General features: G+C 55.2%; 1 protein-coding gene across 3 annotated transcripts in view; it reads left to right on the forward strand.

Moving 5' to 3' along the window:
• The window catches only part of RAB11FIP4 (RAB11 family interacting protein 4), a 117,355-nt gene that overhangs the window by 74,560 nt on the left and 26,372 nt on the right, over positions 1 to 16,423 (forward strand). Inside the window, exon 1 of one of the 3 annotated variants that reach the window (XM_030294885.1) lies at positions 9,776 to 10,005. The exons of 1 other annotated variant lie outside the window; for it this stretch is intronic. In XM_030294885.1, the coding sequence (XP_030150745.1) occupies positions 9,976 to 10,005 (30 nt within the window). In that variant the 5' untranslated portion in view covers positions 9,776 to 9,975. Of the gene's footprint in view, positions 1 to 9,775; positions 10,006 to 14,263; positions 14,353 to 16,423 lie in introns of those variants that run through there. One more of the 3 variants, XM_030294886.1, reaches the window with a different exon arrangement.

The raw sequence follows: 16,423 nt of genomic DNA on the forward strand, positions 1-16,423 counted from the left end.
TCCTGGGGCCAGGCGCCTTTGGTTTCCCTCTGCCGAGCCCAGCCCTGAAAGGGGAGCCACAGAGGTATGCGTGCCTGAGACCAGCTCCAGGAGCGCTGGCGGCCTGTTTATTCAGGGGCGGTCTGGCCCCTCCTCGGCAGGTCTAAGGGAGCCCTTGGCCTTGGGCCCTCCGGGAACCACCCCCAGGCCTGGGCTGCCGGCTCCCTGCCTTCTCATAGCGTGGAACCCACAGCCCCTGCTTCTGTCATTTATGGGACCGCTTGCTTTTTGTGTGGGTTTTGGGTGGTTTTCATTCCAAGATAATTTAGGAGATGATTGGAGGGGACTGTGTTTGCTTTCAGAGTGGAATTACAAGCCCTTCTGTGTACGTCTTCCCGACCTGAAAAAAGATGTACAGTTGTCTTCCCCCACTATCATCCTTGTCTAAAAGTTCTCCTCCCAGGAGCGGGCTACATTCCTGAGGTGAATACCAGCGCCCCGAAGGGTCCCTTGTGTCGGGCTTGATTACAGGCTGGGAACAGGGAAGCAGGGAGCTTGTGAGGTGGGGCAGTGACCGTGGCGAGGGGGCTCAGAGGGCCTCGTGGGCCACACCCTGCTGGACAGCAGCTGAGGGCAGACGGTGGGCAGGCTGCCATCAGGACATGCGGGATGACCCAGCAGGGAACGCAGTCCCAGTGCCAAGCCAAGGGCGAGGAAGGAGCCTGGGCTGGCAGTGAGAAGAGCTGGGTGTGGGACCGTGCACCCTCTGACCCACCGTGTATGGGCTGTCGGGACAGCTGAGGCGGCATCTGGATCCCAGCATCTCAAGTGAAGGGCCCCTCTGGTGAGCTCACCCGCCAGCACGCACATGCGTGCACATGTGGTAATGACCGGAAGGGACCCACAGTAGCGCACGGCCCTGGGTGTCCATCTCAGTGGAGAACCCCAGCTCTCTGCGGTCAGAGGGGCCTGTACGGGCGGCTCTCTCCATCTCGTTCTTCTATCCCCAGGGGGTCGGCACGGTGCCTGGCCTGCAGTTTCTGCTCAGCAAATGTTGTTGGAATAAATGAATAAACTAGTGAATGAGTGGATGGCTTTGGTTCCACCGTGGTTGCTTTGGGGAAGTTATTTTACAGACCTGAACCTCCCTTTCTTCCTAGAGTCATTGTTGGGCCAACCCAGCCGGCTGCCTGGGTTTGAATTCTGGCTCTCCACTTACGAGCCTTATGTCCCTGAGTAATCTCGTTGAGCCTCGGGTTCCCCATCTGTAAAATGGGGATAATGCTCACCTCCTAGGTTTGTTGTGAGGATCGAGGGACTTAATAGCATGTGAAGCACCGGAACAGAGCCTGGTGCATAGTAAGTGCTGCGTAGGCGTTTGCTATTAATAAAATGAAGATAGTAACATGTAGTTATTGTGCGTTTATGCACCTGCCTGAGCGTGTGTGTGCGCTGGGAGCCTGGTAGGTCGTCTCCCCAATTGTATTCCTTACGATACTGAGTGCCTGTGTTGTTAGACGGTAAATGACAAGGGTCGAAGCTGGAGAGCCTTAGGAAACCCTGAGTTACAACAGAGCCAGACGGGTTTCTCTCCTGCCAACATGCCCTGTGACATCTCCAAGGAGGGGTGAGGAATTTCACCGGCTGATGTGACCACAGAGCCCTTTCTTGCTGTCAGAGTGGGAGGAGGGCGCCGCAAAACACATTTTTGGAAGCAACAAGTACTTCTTCCCTCCGTGTCATCCATCCTGCTCCTGTCATCTGGTGGCACCCAGGGAAACGTCAGGACGTCTCTCCCTGGGTTTGGAACTGGGGCAGGAAGCAGTGGCCAAGTCAACAGCAGGGGGGTGCCTGGCCCTGCACCCTAATACAGTCAGCGGGGCAGGTGGCTGCGGCTCACCCTCAGGGGCAGGACACTCCCCAGGGGGTATTGCAGGGGTGCATGTTGGTCAGTCCAGGGGCCTGGTGTGACCGATTAAAATCATTCCGAGCTGGACACGCACACCTCCCCAAGGACGATGGAGGGGACATAGGAGGCCCTTACTTGCTCACAGACTTTTGTCATCCCTAGTAATTAGCGTCTGCCTCTTTCTGGACAATTCTAGTTGCTGTGAATAAGCTGGTTATGCAATAAGAGAGGCAGCAGGAAGGCCTGGACATGGGCCAGCAGATCTGAGTGCAAATTTTAGTGCTGCCGTCTTGGTGCTGTCTAACCCTCCTGAGCCTCGGTTTCCTCATCTGTAATATGGGTGCGGTAACATCTGTCCACGGGTGGTTGGGTGAAAGTAAATGAGAAGAAGTGAAGTGACAGGTCCATAGTAGACCTTCCATAATTGGTAGCAGTTCTAATAATCAGCTACAGGGAAATAATCTCTCTTTGCTTTCAGGGCTTGCATTAGGCAGAGGGGTGTCTCTTCAGAGCCCGGATCTGATGCATTCTGGGAAGAGGACAATTAGATTTTGATAAAGGCCTTGCTTGTTTCCTTGTTTCTCTCCTTTTAAATGCCCATCTCAGGAACTTCAGAGAATATTCCTGCTAATTCACGACTAATCGGGCCTTCAGCTGTCCATTGTTTATGTGTGAGTGATCCTCAGTCCCCTTCAGGGCCTCAGATACTCCTCAAGTGTCTCCTGTGTGCCACACTTGTTAGCAGCTGGAGTCCAAAGACACTAGGGACATGGGCCCTGTTCTCAGGAATTACAGTGTGGCAGGGAGTCTGATAGGAGGCCAGTCTTACAACACAGTGTGTTCCTCACAGTAGTGGAGCTTGCGTTCAAGGCACGGAGATCACGAAGCCAAGGACTAATTTATTCTCACTGGAGGAGACAGAAGGCTTCACTTGGCAGGTCACACCTGAGTGGGGTTTTGAAGGATGAATAGGAGTTTGCCAAGTAGACACAGAAAGCAAGATACTGAACTATCATCCCCAGTCTCCTCCCAATGACCTCCTCCTTCTGGGGCCAGTGTGGATCCTCTGCCATTAACAAGCTTTGTGATCGTAGGTAAGTCCTTTCTTCTCTCTAGGCTTGTTTCCTGGATCTCATCTTACACTGTGATTTCATGTCTATACAGGCCTAGATGATGAGAATTTCTAAAAAGTCCTCAGATTTGCAAAGCACTTTCCGAAAGTCTTTGACATTTTCTTTTTATCCCCAAGTTTTTGCATCAGTTTAAAAAAAATAAATTAAGTTTTATTTAGTTATTTTGAGAGAGAGAGAGAGAGAGAGAGAGAGAGAGAAAGCATTAGCAGGGGAGGAGCAGATAGAGAGGGAGAGAGAGAATCCCAAGCAGACTCCATGCTGTCAGCACGGAGCCTGATACAGGGCTCGAACTCACGAACCGTGAGATCATGACCTGAGCCAAAATCAAGAGTTGGACGCTTCACCGACTGAGCTTACCCAGGCACCCCTACATTCATTTTTAATGAAATTTATATATTAGAGAAGCCATGATCACACCTTAATTTCTCAAACATTTATATGAGCAGTTTTTATGTTGTGGTACTTCTTTGCTTGGTTGGTTGTTGTTATCTGACATTTTCTTTTTTAATGCAGATCCCAGTCTTACCAAATCGGTCATACTCTTCCCATTTGACTGAAGAGGAAACTGAGGCCTGACAAGTGAAATGATTTGCTCTTTGCCAGGAAGGGGCAGAGCCAGGTCTCAAAGCCAGGTCTTCTGACCCTGAGTTTAGAGTTCTCTTCAGTGTTCACAGGAGCTCTCACACACCCCATAAGCCTAAAATCCCTCTGCGGATTGCTCATAAATGATGCCTGATGGACCCCTTGCCTTGCACAGACCCTGTGTCCGGCGTTGTTGCTGGCACGGAGTTGGAGGAGTCAGGGGCACTGGTACAGAGGATGCCGGGCCCTGCCCTGAAGAAATTGCTTAAGGGGAAGAGCCAGGCAGGAGGCCCTGTGAGAGGCAGGAGGCGGGACCTCAGGGACTGTCAAGTGAAAGCTCTTTTAGCCGGAGAGCAGGAGGAAGTCCGGGACACTGAGCAGGGGTGCAGCTACCCTTTCCTGAAAGAAAATCTGATGCCTAAGTCCAGGATGAAATTGAACCCCTATCCCCAAGGTGTCTGATCTCTTACCCTGCTTTGGTTTTCTTCATAGCATGTGTCAGTATATCATTTATTCATTTATTTGTTCACTGTCTGACTTCCCCAGTAGAATGGGAGCTCCACCAGAAGAGACTTTAGTGATCACAGCTGTACTCCAATACCCGGAACAGGGTCTGGCCCAGAGGAGATCTTCAATGAATATTTATGAATGAATGAATGAATGAATGAACAGATGATGCCTTCACCTATGACAGCCCTGGCCCCCACTGTAGTCCACAGGCCTTTAGCAAAGTCGTTCCTGAACTTTCTTGCATTGGAAACACCTGGGATCTTTAAAAACTGCTAACACCTGGCTCCTACCCTAAACATTTGGATGCAGTTGTGACCCGGGCATTTGACGTTTAAGTTCCCCAAGTGAGTCTAGCGTGCCGTTTGGGAACTACTGCCTTACTACCGACTTCTAGCAGTCAGAGACACTGCTGCCTGGGCTGGGAGGAGGTGGGGACGGCGGGGAAGGCATTTGTAGGAAGGGAGAGCTGTTTGTGCTCTGATGGGTTTGCAACCACCTGACTGTTACCAAGCGTGAAGGAAGGAGACGTTTCTACCCCTCGCGCTCACCCAATCCAAGTCAAAGAAGACCTTGTCTGACTTCCTCCTCCCCTGCCATCTCCTCCTCTTCGATGGTCAAATGAGTCAGAGGAAACCCGGGTTTTCTCACCATCTGCCCCTCCTATAGGGTTTGCATGAGTAAGAAAACCCATTGTTCACAAGTGCCCAGGTTGACAAAAATAGAGCTTGGCCTCTCTGAACACTGAGCTGGGGCGAGTCGGTAAGACCCCGTCCCGCCCGGTTCGCATAGCGTCCAACAGGACATTGTGAGGAAAAACAGGCCTGGGGCAGAGCGCTGCGGGAATCCTGGACAGTCACCAGCACTGAGCTGTTTTCCAGTGGAAAGGGACTCCCATATCCAAGGCGTGAGCCTGGGTCCAAGATCTGCTCCCGGGCTAGCCCAGGGTCGTAGAATGGGAAGGGACCTTAGCAATGTGCCGTCCAAACCGTATCTTTCCAGAGGAAGGAGTGGTCCCAGATGTCCTCCACTTCCCAGATGCAGTGCAGGCCCCCTGGCCAAACCCCTACCAGAGTGAAAGGGCTCTCAGAGTCATGGGTCCCTACTGTTGTTTCTAAATGGGAGATGGGGAACAACTTTCCTTTGGGGTTACGAGACTTGTGCAATCCCAGGGTTCTGCCTGCTTCTCTTTCCAAAGCCACTGCTTACGTCATCAAAAGGTTGAATTTGTCCTCTGGAATGACGAGCTGAGACTTACCGGTTGGGGCTGATGCCTTCTGACCATTTCAAGGGCCGTCTAAAGAGGAGAGGAATGGTGCCCCTGGGTGGCTCAGTTGGTTGGTTAAGTGTCCGACTTCAGCTCAGGTCATGACCTCATGGGTCATGGGTTCGAGCCCCACGTCGGGCTCTGTGCTGACAGCGCAGAGCCTGGAGCCTGCTTCCAATTCTGTGTCTCCCTCCCTCTGCCCCTCCCCCGCTGGACTCTGTCTCTCAAAAATAAATAAAAAATAAACATTAAAAAAATAAAGAGGAGGGGAGAGAAGACAGGTGTTTGTGGTGGAATCTGAGCTGGCTACCCAGAGGGCTTTTCCACACCAAGTAGCTGGTGGAGCTGTTTGGGCAGAAGTAATGTCCAGCATGTATGACCAGGTTTGACCGATGTTGACAGTTGTGGTTGGTGACAGATGTCCATCTTAGCACTACACAGAGAGTCATGAGATCCAGCTCTAATCCTGGCTCTGCTAATGACTGAAATGGTGAGGAGAGAAGCTATCTTCTGCCTCTGAGGCTTGTTCCCCTGTTCGGGAAATGAACGGTTATATCAGACTAGTGATTTGAAACAAATGTATATCAGACTAGTGATTTGAAACAAATGTAAAACCACGGAACTCTTTGTTCACATGAAATCTCACGTGGAAGTCTATTCGTAGAGCAGATGGACGTGGAGCTATTCTTGTTGCTCACCTGGAGCCCCTCCCCCCCCCCCAGCCCCTTGGCAGAATCTCCAGAAAAACCCACAGGTTCCGAGGAACCAAGCTTGAGAACCACTGGACCCGGTGCTCTAATGCTTTTTTCAGTTCTGGTATTATTTGCGTAGCTGTTTCCTTGTTTGTTCCTTTGGCTGATGTTGGTTGGCATCATTTGCTTGGCTAATGTCAACACTGGGTAATGTTCAGAGAGCTCTTTTCTTGTTATAATTATGCCATATATATTCAGCCAGTCCCTCCATATGGCCCCAAACATGTACAAAACGTTGCCTCTCTACACCATCTGATGATGAGCTAACTCCTGCCTGGTGACAGCAGAAGTAGACAAAGGTAGGCCGATAGCTGTGGTACAGACAGGACTTAGTGTATTCTCTCCCTTCACCTGGCCCACCCAAGTGAACACGTGTTTTCCACCCCCATCAGTTTCTGGAGGCCAGTAACTCCTGCTTGTCAACATTCTGTCCGCTTCTCTCTGGCGTTGGCATTCAACCTCATGCGAGTCGTGTCATATCAACAATGGCAGAAGCAGTGCCACGACATAAAAAGAATTAATCAGAGTGACCTGCCCTCTGCAAATCATTGTTGGATACATTCCCTGGGAGAGGGTTTCTGTTTTTAATGAGATTGTTCTTCTGAAATAGCAAGTCAGACCACTTAGGAGACTCACAGTGCCTGGTGAGCTCTGTGTAGGAGTTAACTGCCCATCACTCGCCATCACTCTCCATCACTCCCCAGCCCCTGCTGGCCATACCATCTCAGTAAAGCATCCCAGCCAGATCAGGAGCAGGAAGTGAGGGCTCTGCATGGGAAGTTTTAGTCCCTGCTGATCTGATACCTCATTGTGTGGCTTTGGACAAATTCCCATCCTTCTCTGAGCCTCCACCTTCCCATCCATAAAGTGGGAGAAGAGTATGTTAGATATTTATCCCGAGAGCCTTCCTAGCTTAAAGTGCTTTGACTCTATAACATCTTCAACACAGCTATGCTAAGGAACCAGGGTAGCTAACTCAAGACTCTCTTTGCCCCCAGCCCCAGAGGTGGGGCTGTGCTCGGGGGGGGGGGGGGAGGACTATATTTCCCTAATAATTCTCTCCCAGCCCCCATTTGAACGGAGAACACTGAGTCCTCTGGGAGCCCTAGCCTGGGCTGGAGCCCGCAGTTTCCACATCCCATTTCAGAAGACAGCCAGCCTTCCTCCCCAACCCCCAAATCATCACTGCTTCCCCGAACCCTGTGGAAGTTGTCAGGGCCTCTCCCAAAAGTCAGGGTTCTAAATCATCCCTCAAGCTGCTTCAGCTTCTAAGCCTCACCTCACTTTTTCCCGGTCTCTAGTCATATGGTAATTGAAAATATCTGCTGTTTATGGAGCACCTGTTATGCGCCAGGCCTGTTCTGAGTATTATGTGGGTCCTGATTATTTCAATCCTCACAATAATCCTGAAATACATGCTGCTATATCTCCAATTTGCAGGCGAGGAAACTGAGACACTGGGAATTAAGCTTGCTTAGGCTCTTCCCGCTGTCCCTGTATAAGGTGGGAAAGCCAAGATGGGACCCTTGGTTCTGGCTCTGGAGCTCATGTGCCGAATCATTGAGTCAGACTGGGGCTTATTCGTGCTGCTGGGAATAACTAGAAGCCACCATTTGTTGAATGCCTGCAGCACGGGAGGCATCGAACTATTATTTTCTCACTTCATTCAAACCTCACAACTGAAAGAGGAGAGGTTGTGTTTCCATTCTACAGTGGTGGCAACTGGGGCTCAGAAACATTAAATGACTGCCCCGTGGTAAGGTGTAGACCCAGGCAGGCTTCAGACTCCCAAGCGCTCAATGCCAGCATCTGGTGACCCTCCTCTCTGTCACACTGCTTTTCCGGACAGATACTTGGAGATGCTCTCCCTACCCCATCGCCTTTGGGGAAAAAATCAAGAGGGACCACTAGCACTGCTCCCTCCACAGAGCTCTTGGAAATGTCAATCAGGCTACCCCTAAGGAGGACGGGGGCGGGGTACTTGACAAGGTCTGCTTTTCTCCACTGACCTTTGCTGGACGAGAGCTAGGACCCAGAAAAGCTTAGGGTGCATGGGCTTCTCCATGCACCACACCTTTGATGAGCGCCTAAAATTAAGTGGACCCTCCGCCAGGGTGCCCAACAACTCATGAGGCAGATTGTACCACTCCCATTTTATAAATGAGGACACTGAGTCTCAGAAAGATTGCATAACTGGTCCTAGGACTCACAGCTGGCAAACAGGATTCAAACCCAGGTCTGTGTGATTCCAAAGCCAGGGTTCTTTATGATACACCGCGGTCCTTCTGCGTGTTAGGGACTGTCAGGGTGGACACAAACAAGGGTGAGAAACAGTCTGGAGCTCCCGCACAGAGATCTCTGAACTGCCAGGCATAAGCGAGGAGGAGAGGGCCAGCGGTGGTCGAGTTTCCACCTCACCCCCACTGCTCCAGCCTCCCCTCACACAAAGGCCTTGCCAGGAGGCCCTCCTCTAGCTAATGGTGTCCCTTTTGGAGAGTCCCTTGTAGGTCTGGGGAGCCTCGGTGGGGTGCTTTGCCCCAGAGACAGGCCCCTGGTAGACAGAGAGGCAGCTGGCAATTTATTTGTAGGAGAGATATTGGCGAGAAGGAAGTTGAGAGCAAAAAGCCAGAGAGAAGGGGGCAGGAAAGCTGAAAAGCTGTGTGTGTGTGTGTGTGTGTGTGTTGGTGCTGGAGCTGGACCAAAGCACCCAGCTGCCGACAGTGCCACCGTGTTGGTCAGTGAGGACTCAGGGAAGGCAAAAGGGCCTTCATGTTAGCCTGGGACAGACAATTGGGAAGATAAATCCCCCACTCCCTACCCCCAGTTGCACAAGTAACATCGAATTGAAGAGAAACTTTTGCAATATTTGCCGCTTTACATTTTTGCTTTCTTTAATCCAGAGCATAGTGAGGAGTTATGAGGGGGGCACATTTTTTACTTAAATTGTATTTACTAGGATTTAATATGGGGATACTTCCTTTTTTGTTCTTAGTCCGTGTTGCCGTTTGGTTCTTTATTCCTGGGCTGGTTATGAAGACAACTTTTGACTTTACAACGAAGATCGGGAAAGTTGTGAGTGCGATTCGGGATGAGAATCAATTTGGGAGTCACCGGTCGCGGGCTGATGGTGGTGGTAGTGCGCGAGGGGGCTGGGCGTTTGGCAGGGCTTCCTTCGGGTCCGCAAATGTGAGCGCGGAAGCGCTAGCCGGGAATCTCACAGGACGGTGACCGCAAACAGTGAGAGTGGCCTGGGCAGGGCAGCGACGGCGCCCGCCAGGCAGGCGTGTGAACTTACAGAATCGGTGTCCTGGAATCCCAGGGTCCGGGCCGCGCAAACCTGGGCGGCAGTAACCTTGCGACGCGGGCTCGGGCGGGCCCGGGCGAGCCCCACCTCCACAGGCGCCCTCCCGGGTGGGGAGCTTGGGCCCGCCCGAGCCCGCGCGGCCATTGGTCCGCGCCGCGGCTGCCACCTGCCCCTACCTTAGGGGGCGGGGTTACCTGGGCCCCGCCCCCCGCGGCTCGGGTTCCCAGACCCGGCTTCCTCCTCCGGCCCCGCCCCCGGCGCGAGGCCCCGCCCCTACGATCCCCGGGCCAGGGCGCCTCGTGATGTCACGGCAGCTTTGATACAAAGAGCCCTTCGGCCCACGCGGGTCTCCCGGCAACGGGCGCGGGTGGGGGCGGGGCCGCCGCCTTCAACTGGAGCCGAAAGCGAGCGAGCGGCCACGGAGCGGCGGGGATCGTCCCTGCGCTCCTCGCGCTGCCCGCCGCGTTCTCGCCCGCCCCGCCGACCAGCGCCCGCCCGCTCCTTGCCCCTCCGCAGCGCACCGACTCGCCGCCGGACGGGGGATGCGCACCCCGCCCGCCTCCGGGGGCCAGGTAAGCGGCGGCCGAGGGGCTCGGGCTCGCGGGGCTCCGGCGACGCGCACCTGGCCCGGCCCGCCGTCCCGGGGCCAGGGAAGTTGCCAGAGCGCGGAACTTCGCCCGCAGCCCAGGCGCCCGCTCCCGCCCCGGGAGTATCCGCCCTCTCGGCCCTGGCCGGGGAGGTCGGGTTACCTGCGTCCTCGCTCGCTGGGCCACGGAAGAGAAGCCGCTGTCCCCTCCGAGTCCTCTGCGGGCTCCCAGGTGCGGGGGTGGGCAGGGCTAGCCCCCGGGCCCGGGGAGAAGGGGCCGCTTCTTCGGCGCAGTTTCCAAAAGTGTTTTTAGGGGGATCTAGTGAGCCAGGCGCCTCCGCGTCCCACCTCCGCTCCCAGCGCGCCTGCTCCTTCGGGACCGGTGTTGTTCCAGCTCTCTGCCCTTGGCTCCGCCGAGTCCCGCAGGGGGCTGTGCGCCTGCGAAGTTTTTCCATAGCGCTTCGGCGGCTGCACCGCGCCTGTGCCCGGGTTCCCTGGCCTCTCCGAGGGGCTCGGCCCGGCAAGAGGGAGAGCCAGCCTCGTTCGGGGGTTTGGGACCAGGGCCCTGCCCCTTCGCAGCCGTGACGTCGCCCAGGCCGGAGGTATTTGCGGACTCCCAGCTCTTTGCCCTCCGGCCCCGAAAGCCTGCGGTCGGCCCAGGTAGTAGTTGGCTGTTGTCACAGCCGCTTCTCTGCGGGCCACAGGCGGCTCTGAGGCCTTGGCGAGCAGCCTCTGGAGAACCATGTCTGTGCTATAGGAACCTGGTCCCTACTCAGCCCTGGACTTTATTCCTTCTCATCCTTGCACAGCCTCCAGCGTACCTCTTCCACCATTTGTCCCTCTCCCCAGCCCCGTTCTCCCACAGATGGCTGTAGGTGACACATCACTCACCCTGACAGATATGCCAGTCAGTGTTCCTTGTCTGACTTATTTATAGGCCTCCTCCTCAAAGAATTGTTAGGGGGCTGGATTCCTGCACTCCGCCCTCACTTCTTGTTTTGACAAACCCCTGGGATGGTTTCTGATGGTTCACCTCTCCTCCCTTGGTGGTGGCAGGTGCTAATTGTTTGGGTTCCAGGGAAAGGGGTGGTGTGGGCACATCCCCTGGGGCATCTCCAGGTCCTTCCCCTGATGAAACGTAGCTGCCAGGTTAGGGAGAAGGGAGTCTCAAAGAGGAGGAGGTTACCAATTATGTGTATATCAGACCTTTGCTGTAAGAGTCTCTGTAACTATCCAGCTCAGCCTTGGTGGAGTCCTTGGGTCATTGCCATCGACTGGGGTCTTGCCATAAGCCAGGCACCAGCTTACCCAGATAGACTGGCCCAAACCTTAACCCTGCTGAGCTGGCATTCATGAAATGCTGCTTATGTGCCCAGGGGCTGTTACACAGGGACACTTCCCTGTCCCTAAGGTGTTTGCAGGCTCTAGGAGACTGAAAACCTGGGTGGAATTGTTACCTGTCCAACTCCCCTGAGCCCTCAGGCACATTGATCTGGGTTGTCTCTGAGGTTCCTGTGACTTCACTGGGAGGGGTGTGTGGCCTGGAGGAATGGGGGGAGGCCCAGGAAGGACTTGGCACTCGTGGGTAGATATCACAGTTCGGAGAATGCCTTCTGGGGACCAGCTTTGTTGTTTGGGGGACCCTGGGCTTTAGTGGAGGGGGAGGGGTGGTTGACTAAGGCCAGCAGAGAGATAAGGCTGCCTCGGGCAGGGACCTGACTAGCCAGGCCTGGTGAACAAGCCAGGAGGTGTGACCTTTGCCCCAAGGAAGACCAGCAGGAGAGGCTACCTAGAGCCTGTCCTTGAGAAGGACTTTTAGTCAAGTAAGGGAAGAAAAGACCAGAAATCAGGAGGCCTGGAGCAGCCTGCCTTGGGGAGGCCCTGGGCTGCAGCTTGAGGTCTTGCCGACTGGCTCCCCTGCTCCCCCATCCTTCCGTCTCTTCAGAGCACTGTGCCCCTCCCCGCCCCAAGCACACTGGCCCCTTCATAGCCTACTAGCCCCCTTCCTACTTGGTGGGACCAGCTGCCCCATGTCTTGGGCTTTCCCTTCAGCTGTTCACCTGAAGCCCTCCTGGCTTTCACCTTCCTGCATTCTCCCCCTCTCCCTCTAGGTGGCTAGAAACTTCCTTTCCTAGGGCTGGCTGTCCCTCTTCTGAGGTGCCATGTTATGCCAACGGATGTTTCACAACTGATCTCGCTCACCATTTCACTTCTGTGTATATATTTTAGCTGTGGGTAGGGAGGAGGGAGAAAGGTTCCCAATAAAATAACAGGTGAGCGATTCCTAGAAGGCAGGCATCTCAGGACCTCGGATGGGGGAGGGACAGCCTGGACGGAGGGTGCCCACTCTTTGGCCCTGTGCTCGGTCTCCTGGAACAGAGCTCAGCAGGACGCATCTTTATCTGGTCTGCCTGCCGCCTGGAGTTGGCAGTGGGGCACCATGCCTTGGCTTTGCCTGGCATGGAGAGTCCCTGGGGTTGGGCTCTGTTTTCTTCTGGGTCTGCTCTGTTGGCTCTTGACTCAGTAACGAGGCATTGATGGCATCAAAACACTGGCCGTTCCAAGGAGGAGGGCTGCTTGCATCTTCCTCCTGCCTGGGCTCCCAGATGGATTAACGGGCAGTCCTGCCCCATGGCCAGCTGGACACAACGAGACGGCCATGTGATTTGTCGGGCCCACCTTGCGTCTCCCTGGACATTGTATGATCACATCTCCCCAATGCGGTGTGGTAGTCTCCTCTCTCAGACGGCATTCCAGGGCACAGGCCCTTCACCCTTTCTGTTTGCCCAGCCCCCACCCAGCACACTGCCCGGCACAGGCAGTTCATCTGTCAAATGCTTGAGCCTCTGATTTGTGCTAGACTCTGTGCTGGGTGCTGGAGATATGGCAGCAAATGACAGCAACAGTCCCTGCCTTCAAGGAGCTCACGTGATGGCCGTCAAGCAGGTAGAATGTGCAGCATGTGGCGTGACAGGAGAGAAAGCCGGGCAGTGGGTGTTGTGTACTTAAACAGAATGAGCAGAGAAGTCCTTGCTGAGAAGTGGCGGCTTGACAAAAGACGTTCACGCAGCGGGAGCAGTACCTGCAGAGGCCCTGAGGTAGGACCACGGCTGGCGAGGTGCGTCCGCGGAAGTGCAGGGAGGCTGCTGTGATTGGAGAGGGAGCCGGGCAGGGGCAGGCGGCACATGTTCAGACTGGGGGCATATCATGCTGCCGAGGGAGCACCCAGGCCCCACGAGATGAACAGCACAGTCGAGAGTAGAAATCCACAGGCACAAAACACATTTCGTTGCTCTGCTCTCTCCAAACCCTTGCTGTTGACGGGTCTGGGCACCGAGGCATTTCTTGAGGAGAAGTGTCTGCGTGTGGCCATCGCTGCCGTGGACTTTCCTGCCCCCAGGCGGGGTCAGGTCAGAGAAGCCTGTCCCCGTGAATGCGGAAACCCTTCTTGCCAGATGTTATTCCCACCACACAAATCTTATGAGCGCAACTGCCTGGGTGACCTGTGCACGGCGGTGCGTGAGCAGGCAGAGCTGGGGCCGTCTCCCTGTGCACATGGGTCCACACTAGTGGGAGTGTAGCAAGTCCAGTGCCCAAGACCCATGCTCTGGCCAGCCCCAGGCATCTCCCTGGGCTCCCGACCTCCCCGGGCCCCAGGGTGCCCAAGCCTTCCTTCACTTCCAGTTCTGTGCCCTGGTCTCCTAAGAAGCCTAGCAAAGGCGCTCACATACCTGGGCAGCACCTTTAGGGCTAAGCTCTGTCCAGCCTGGGTCCCCAAAAGAGAGAGGGAGGGAGAGAGAGAGAGGGAGAGAGAATGTGTGTGTGTGTGTGTGTGTGTGTGTGTGTGTGTACAGGGAGGAAGTGGACAACCGGGAGGTCTGGGTGGAGATCCAGAGCTGTGGGGTCTGTGTGACCTCTGGCCCCAGACCCTGCTGGCCGGCCGGTACTAGTAACACCAACGTTTCCAACCCCGCTTCTTGACTTCCTTCAAGAAACGGGAAGTTTTCCGACTGTCGGCCATACTCTTCATTGATTCAACCTGTTTCGTCTTCCCAGACAAGTGGGTTCTTTCCCATCGATGTAAACATGACTCAAATGAAAACAAAACTCTGTGGCAGTTATTATTAATAGCTGTGGCCCTGCTCCTTGGAGCCTTTCTCTTTTAAGGGACCAAAAAGAGGAAGGCCCGAACAGAACTGGAGTGTGGGAGAGTGGGAGGGAGCTCTCTCTCTCTTAGTCATCTGTCCCCGCCCCGCCGCTCTCTGCAAAGCCTAACTGCGTGGAAAGGAACCTGCGTTTCCAGTAGCCAGTGTGGTCTGCAGCAGACTTGGGGGTAAGAGGGTCATTGAGTGGGGTTGGTGGGCGAGGTCTGCCCTGCACCGAACTTCTGTCTCTCTCTTCAGACAGGAGAGCCCACAGGAATAGGATTTTCCTTGCTGGTTTTCCTGGGAGAAATACCCACCTCAAAACGCCGGTGCCTTCCTCTCATGCTCAGCCACCCAGGGCCTGGTTTCTTCAAGTAGAAGAACATTTCTTTGGTCTCTGTTGAGACCCTGGCTCTGCGGCTTGCTCGCTCTGGGACTCCAAGCAAGCTGCCTCCCCTCTCTGAGCCTCCGTAGGGCGATGGCGAAGAGAAACTGGGCCCCTGCCACCTAAGAGGCCCAGAGCGGTTTCGGACACTTGCTTGGTTGGCACCTGGTGGGTGGTGAGCTAGCTAGAGAGGCAGGGTGCTGTGGTGCCCCGGAGGCTGGGCTCCGGAGTCAGGCGGCCTGCGTTCAAATCCTGCCCCTGCCAGGAATCTTGGGCGAACCGTTTGTCCTCTCTCTGCGCCTCCCGTTCTTCCTGTGCAAGACGAGGGTGAGGCGCGTAAATGTACGAAAAGCACTTGAAACAGTGCCTGGCGTGTGAGTGAGTTGTTATTTTTAGTTCTATTGGTTGGATCCTTGTGACTGATAACCTTAGCACCTCGCGGGATTTTTTGCAGAGACAGGAAAGCAGTAGAGAAGAAACTCTGCTATCGGAAGGCCTGGACGGGAGGAGCAAAACTCCACTCTTCCTCAGTCCCTGTGTCTTTTAAATAGCTCCACTCAGCCTCTGTAGGTGCGGACCCTGGGGCCGGAGCGAAGTGACTGGCGGTGGCAGTCTGTGAATGCTATGCAAAGCGTGTTCCGAGGTGACAGGCGTGTTCCGAGGTGACAGGCGTCTCCCTGGGGCGTGGTGCGGGGCTCTACCTGGTCCTTCCTGTCGTGCCCTGCCTGCTGTGCCGGGGTGTGGCCCACCCCTCACCCCTCACCCCTTCACCTGCAGCCCGGGGCCTACCCGTCTGTCCGCCTGTGCCCGGCCGGGGAGCCAGCTTGGGGCGGTGTGCCCCCGTGCCGCCACCAGCCCCCAGCCTCTGCCTACAAGGCCCCAGAAGGGCAGGAGAGGGGCCAGAAAGGTGTGGACTGTGCAGCCACATGCCGTGTCGGGTGACTGCCCTTGGTGGTTTTCCAAGGGGAGAGCCTACCCGTTCACCGGGCCTGGCCGCCGAGAGGTGGGCCGCTCCACGGAGGCGAGGCTGGCCGGGCCTGCTGTCGGGTGCGTGGTGGTCAGGACGGCCTCTGCCTGCCACTGCGACGTACTCCTGGCGAAACAAGGGTTCTTGTTGACAGGCCGGGCTTACCTGCCAGACTGCGTCGCTTACCAGCAGAGAAGGGTCCCATAGCAGCCGGGTGTGCGTGAGTGAGTGCACGTGCGTGCGTGGAGATGTCCTCTCCCCTTCGCGTCACACGCAGTCTAAAGACCAGTGACCGAGTCCCCATTCCCCACTCAACACCGTATTCTACAGACTCTCAGACACTTTTTCCCCCCACGTTTTAACATCTTTGGTTGGCGTGTGTTGTACATTCGCTGGCGTGCTGTCCTTTCTGGCAGCACCGTTTCTTTCCTGGTGTGCTCGGAATAATAGCGCGTCTTAAAAATCGAAGGCCTCTGGGATTTAACAAAGCGTAGAAACTAAGGAACCTCTAGATAACTTGTGTGATTTGCCCAGTTTCTTCGGGGAGGGGAGTAGAGCCACCTTGTAGTGGGGGGAAGGTCGTGTGAGGGGACGCTCCCTGTGATGTGATTCAAGGGGACGAGGTTGGACACCAGGCAGACCGGGGCTCAGGTTCTGGCTTTACTGCGCACGAGCTGTATGACCTGGGGCAAGTAGAGCAACCTCTCTGAGCCTCAAGTTCTTCCCCTATCGAATGCGGGTCGTGGCTGTGCAGTTGTCATGGTTGGGCGTGAGGCCTCTTTCTCCATTTCTCTCTTGCTGGGTATCCTCTAAGGTCACGCCGTCCCATTCCAGCTCGATTGAGAGGGAGGTGAAGGCAGAGAGTGAGTTACTGGCCTTCCCAAGGCAGCAGAGGGAAGGGGGTATA

The sequence above is a fragment of the Lynx canadensis genome, chromosome E1 (genome assembly GCF_007474595.2).
Source record: "Lynx canadensis isolate LIC74 chromosome E1, mLynCan4.pri.v2, whole genome shotgun sequence".
Classification (NCBI taxonomy): domain Eukaryota; kingdom Metazoa; phylum Chordata; class Mammalia; order Carnivora; family Felidae; genus Lynx; species Lynx canadensis.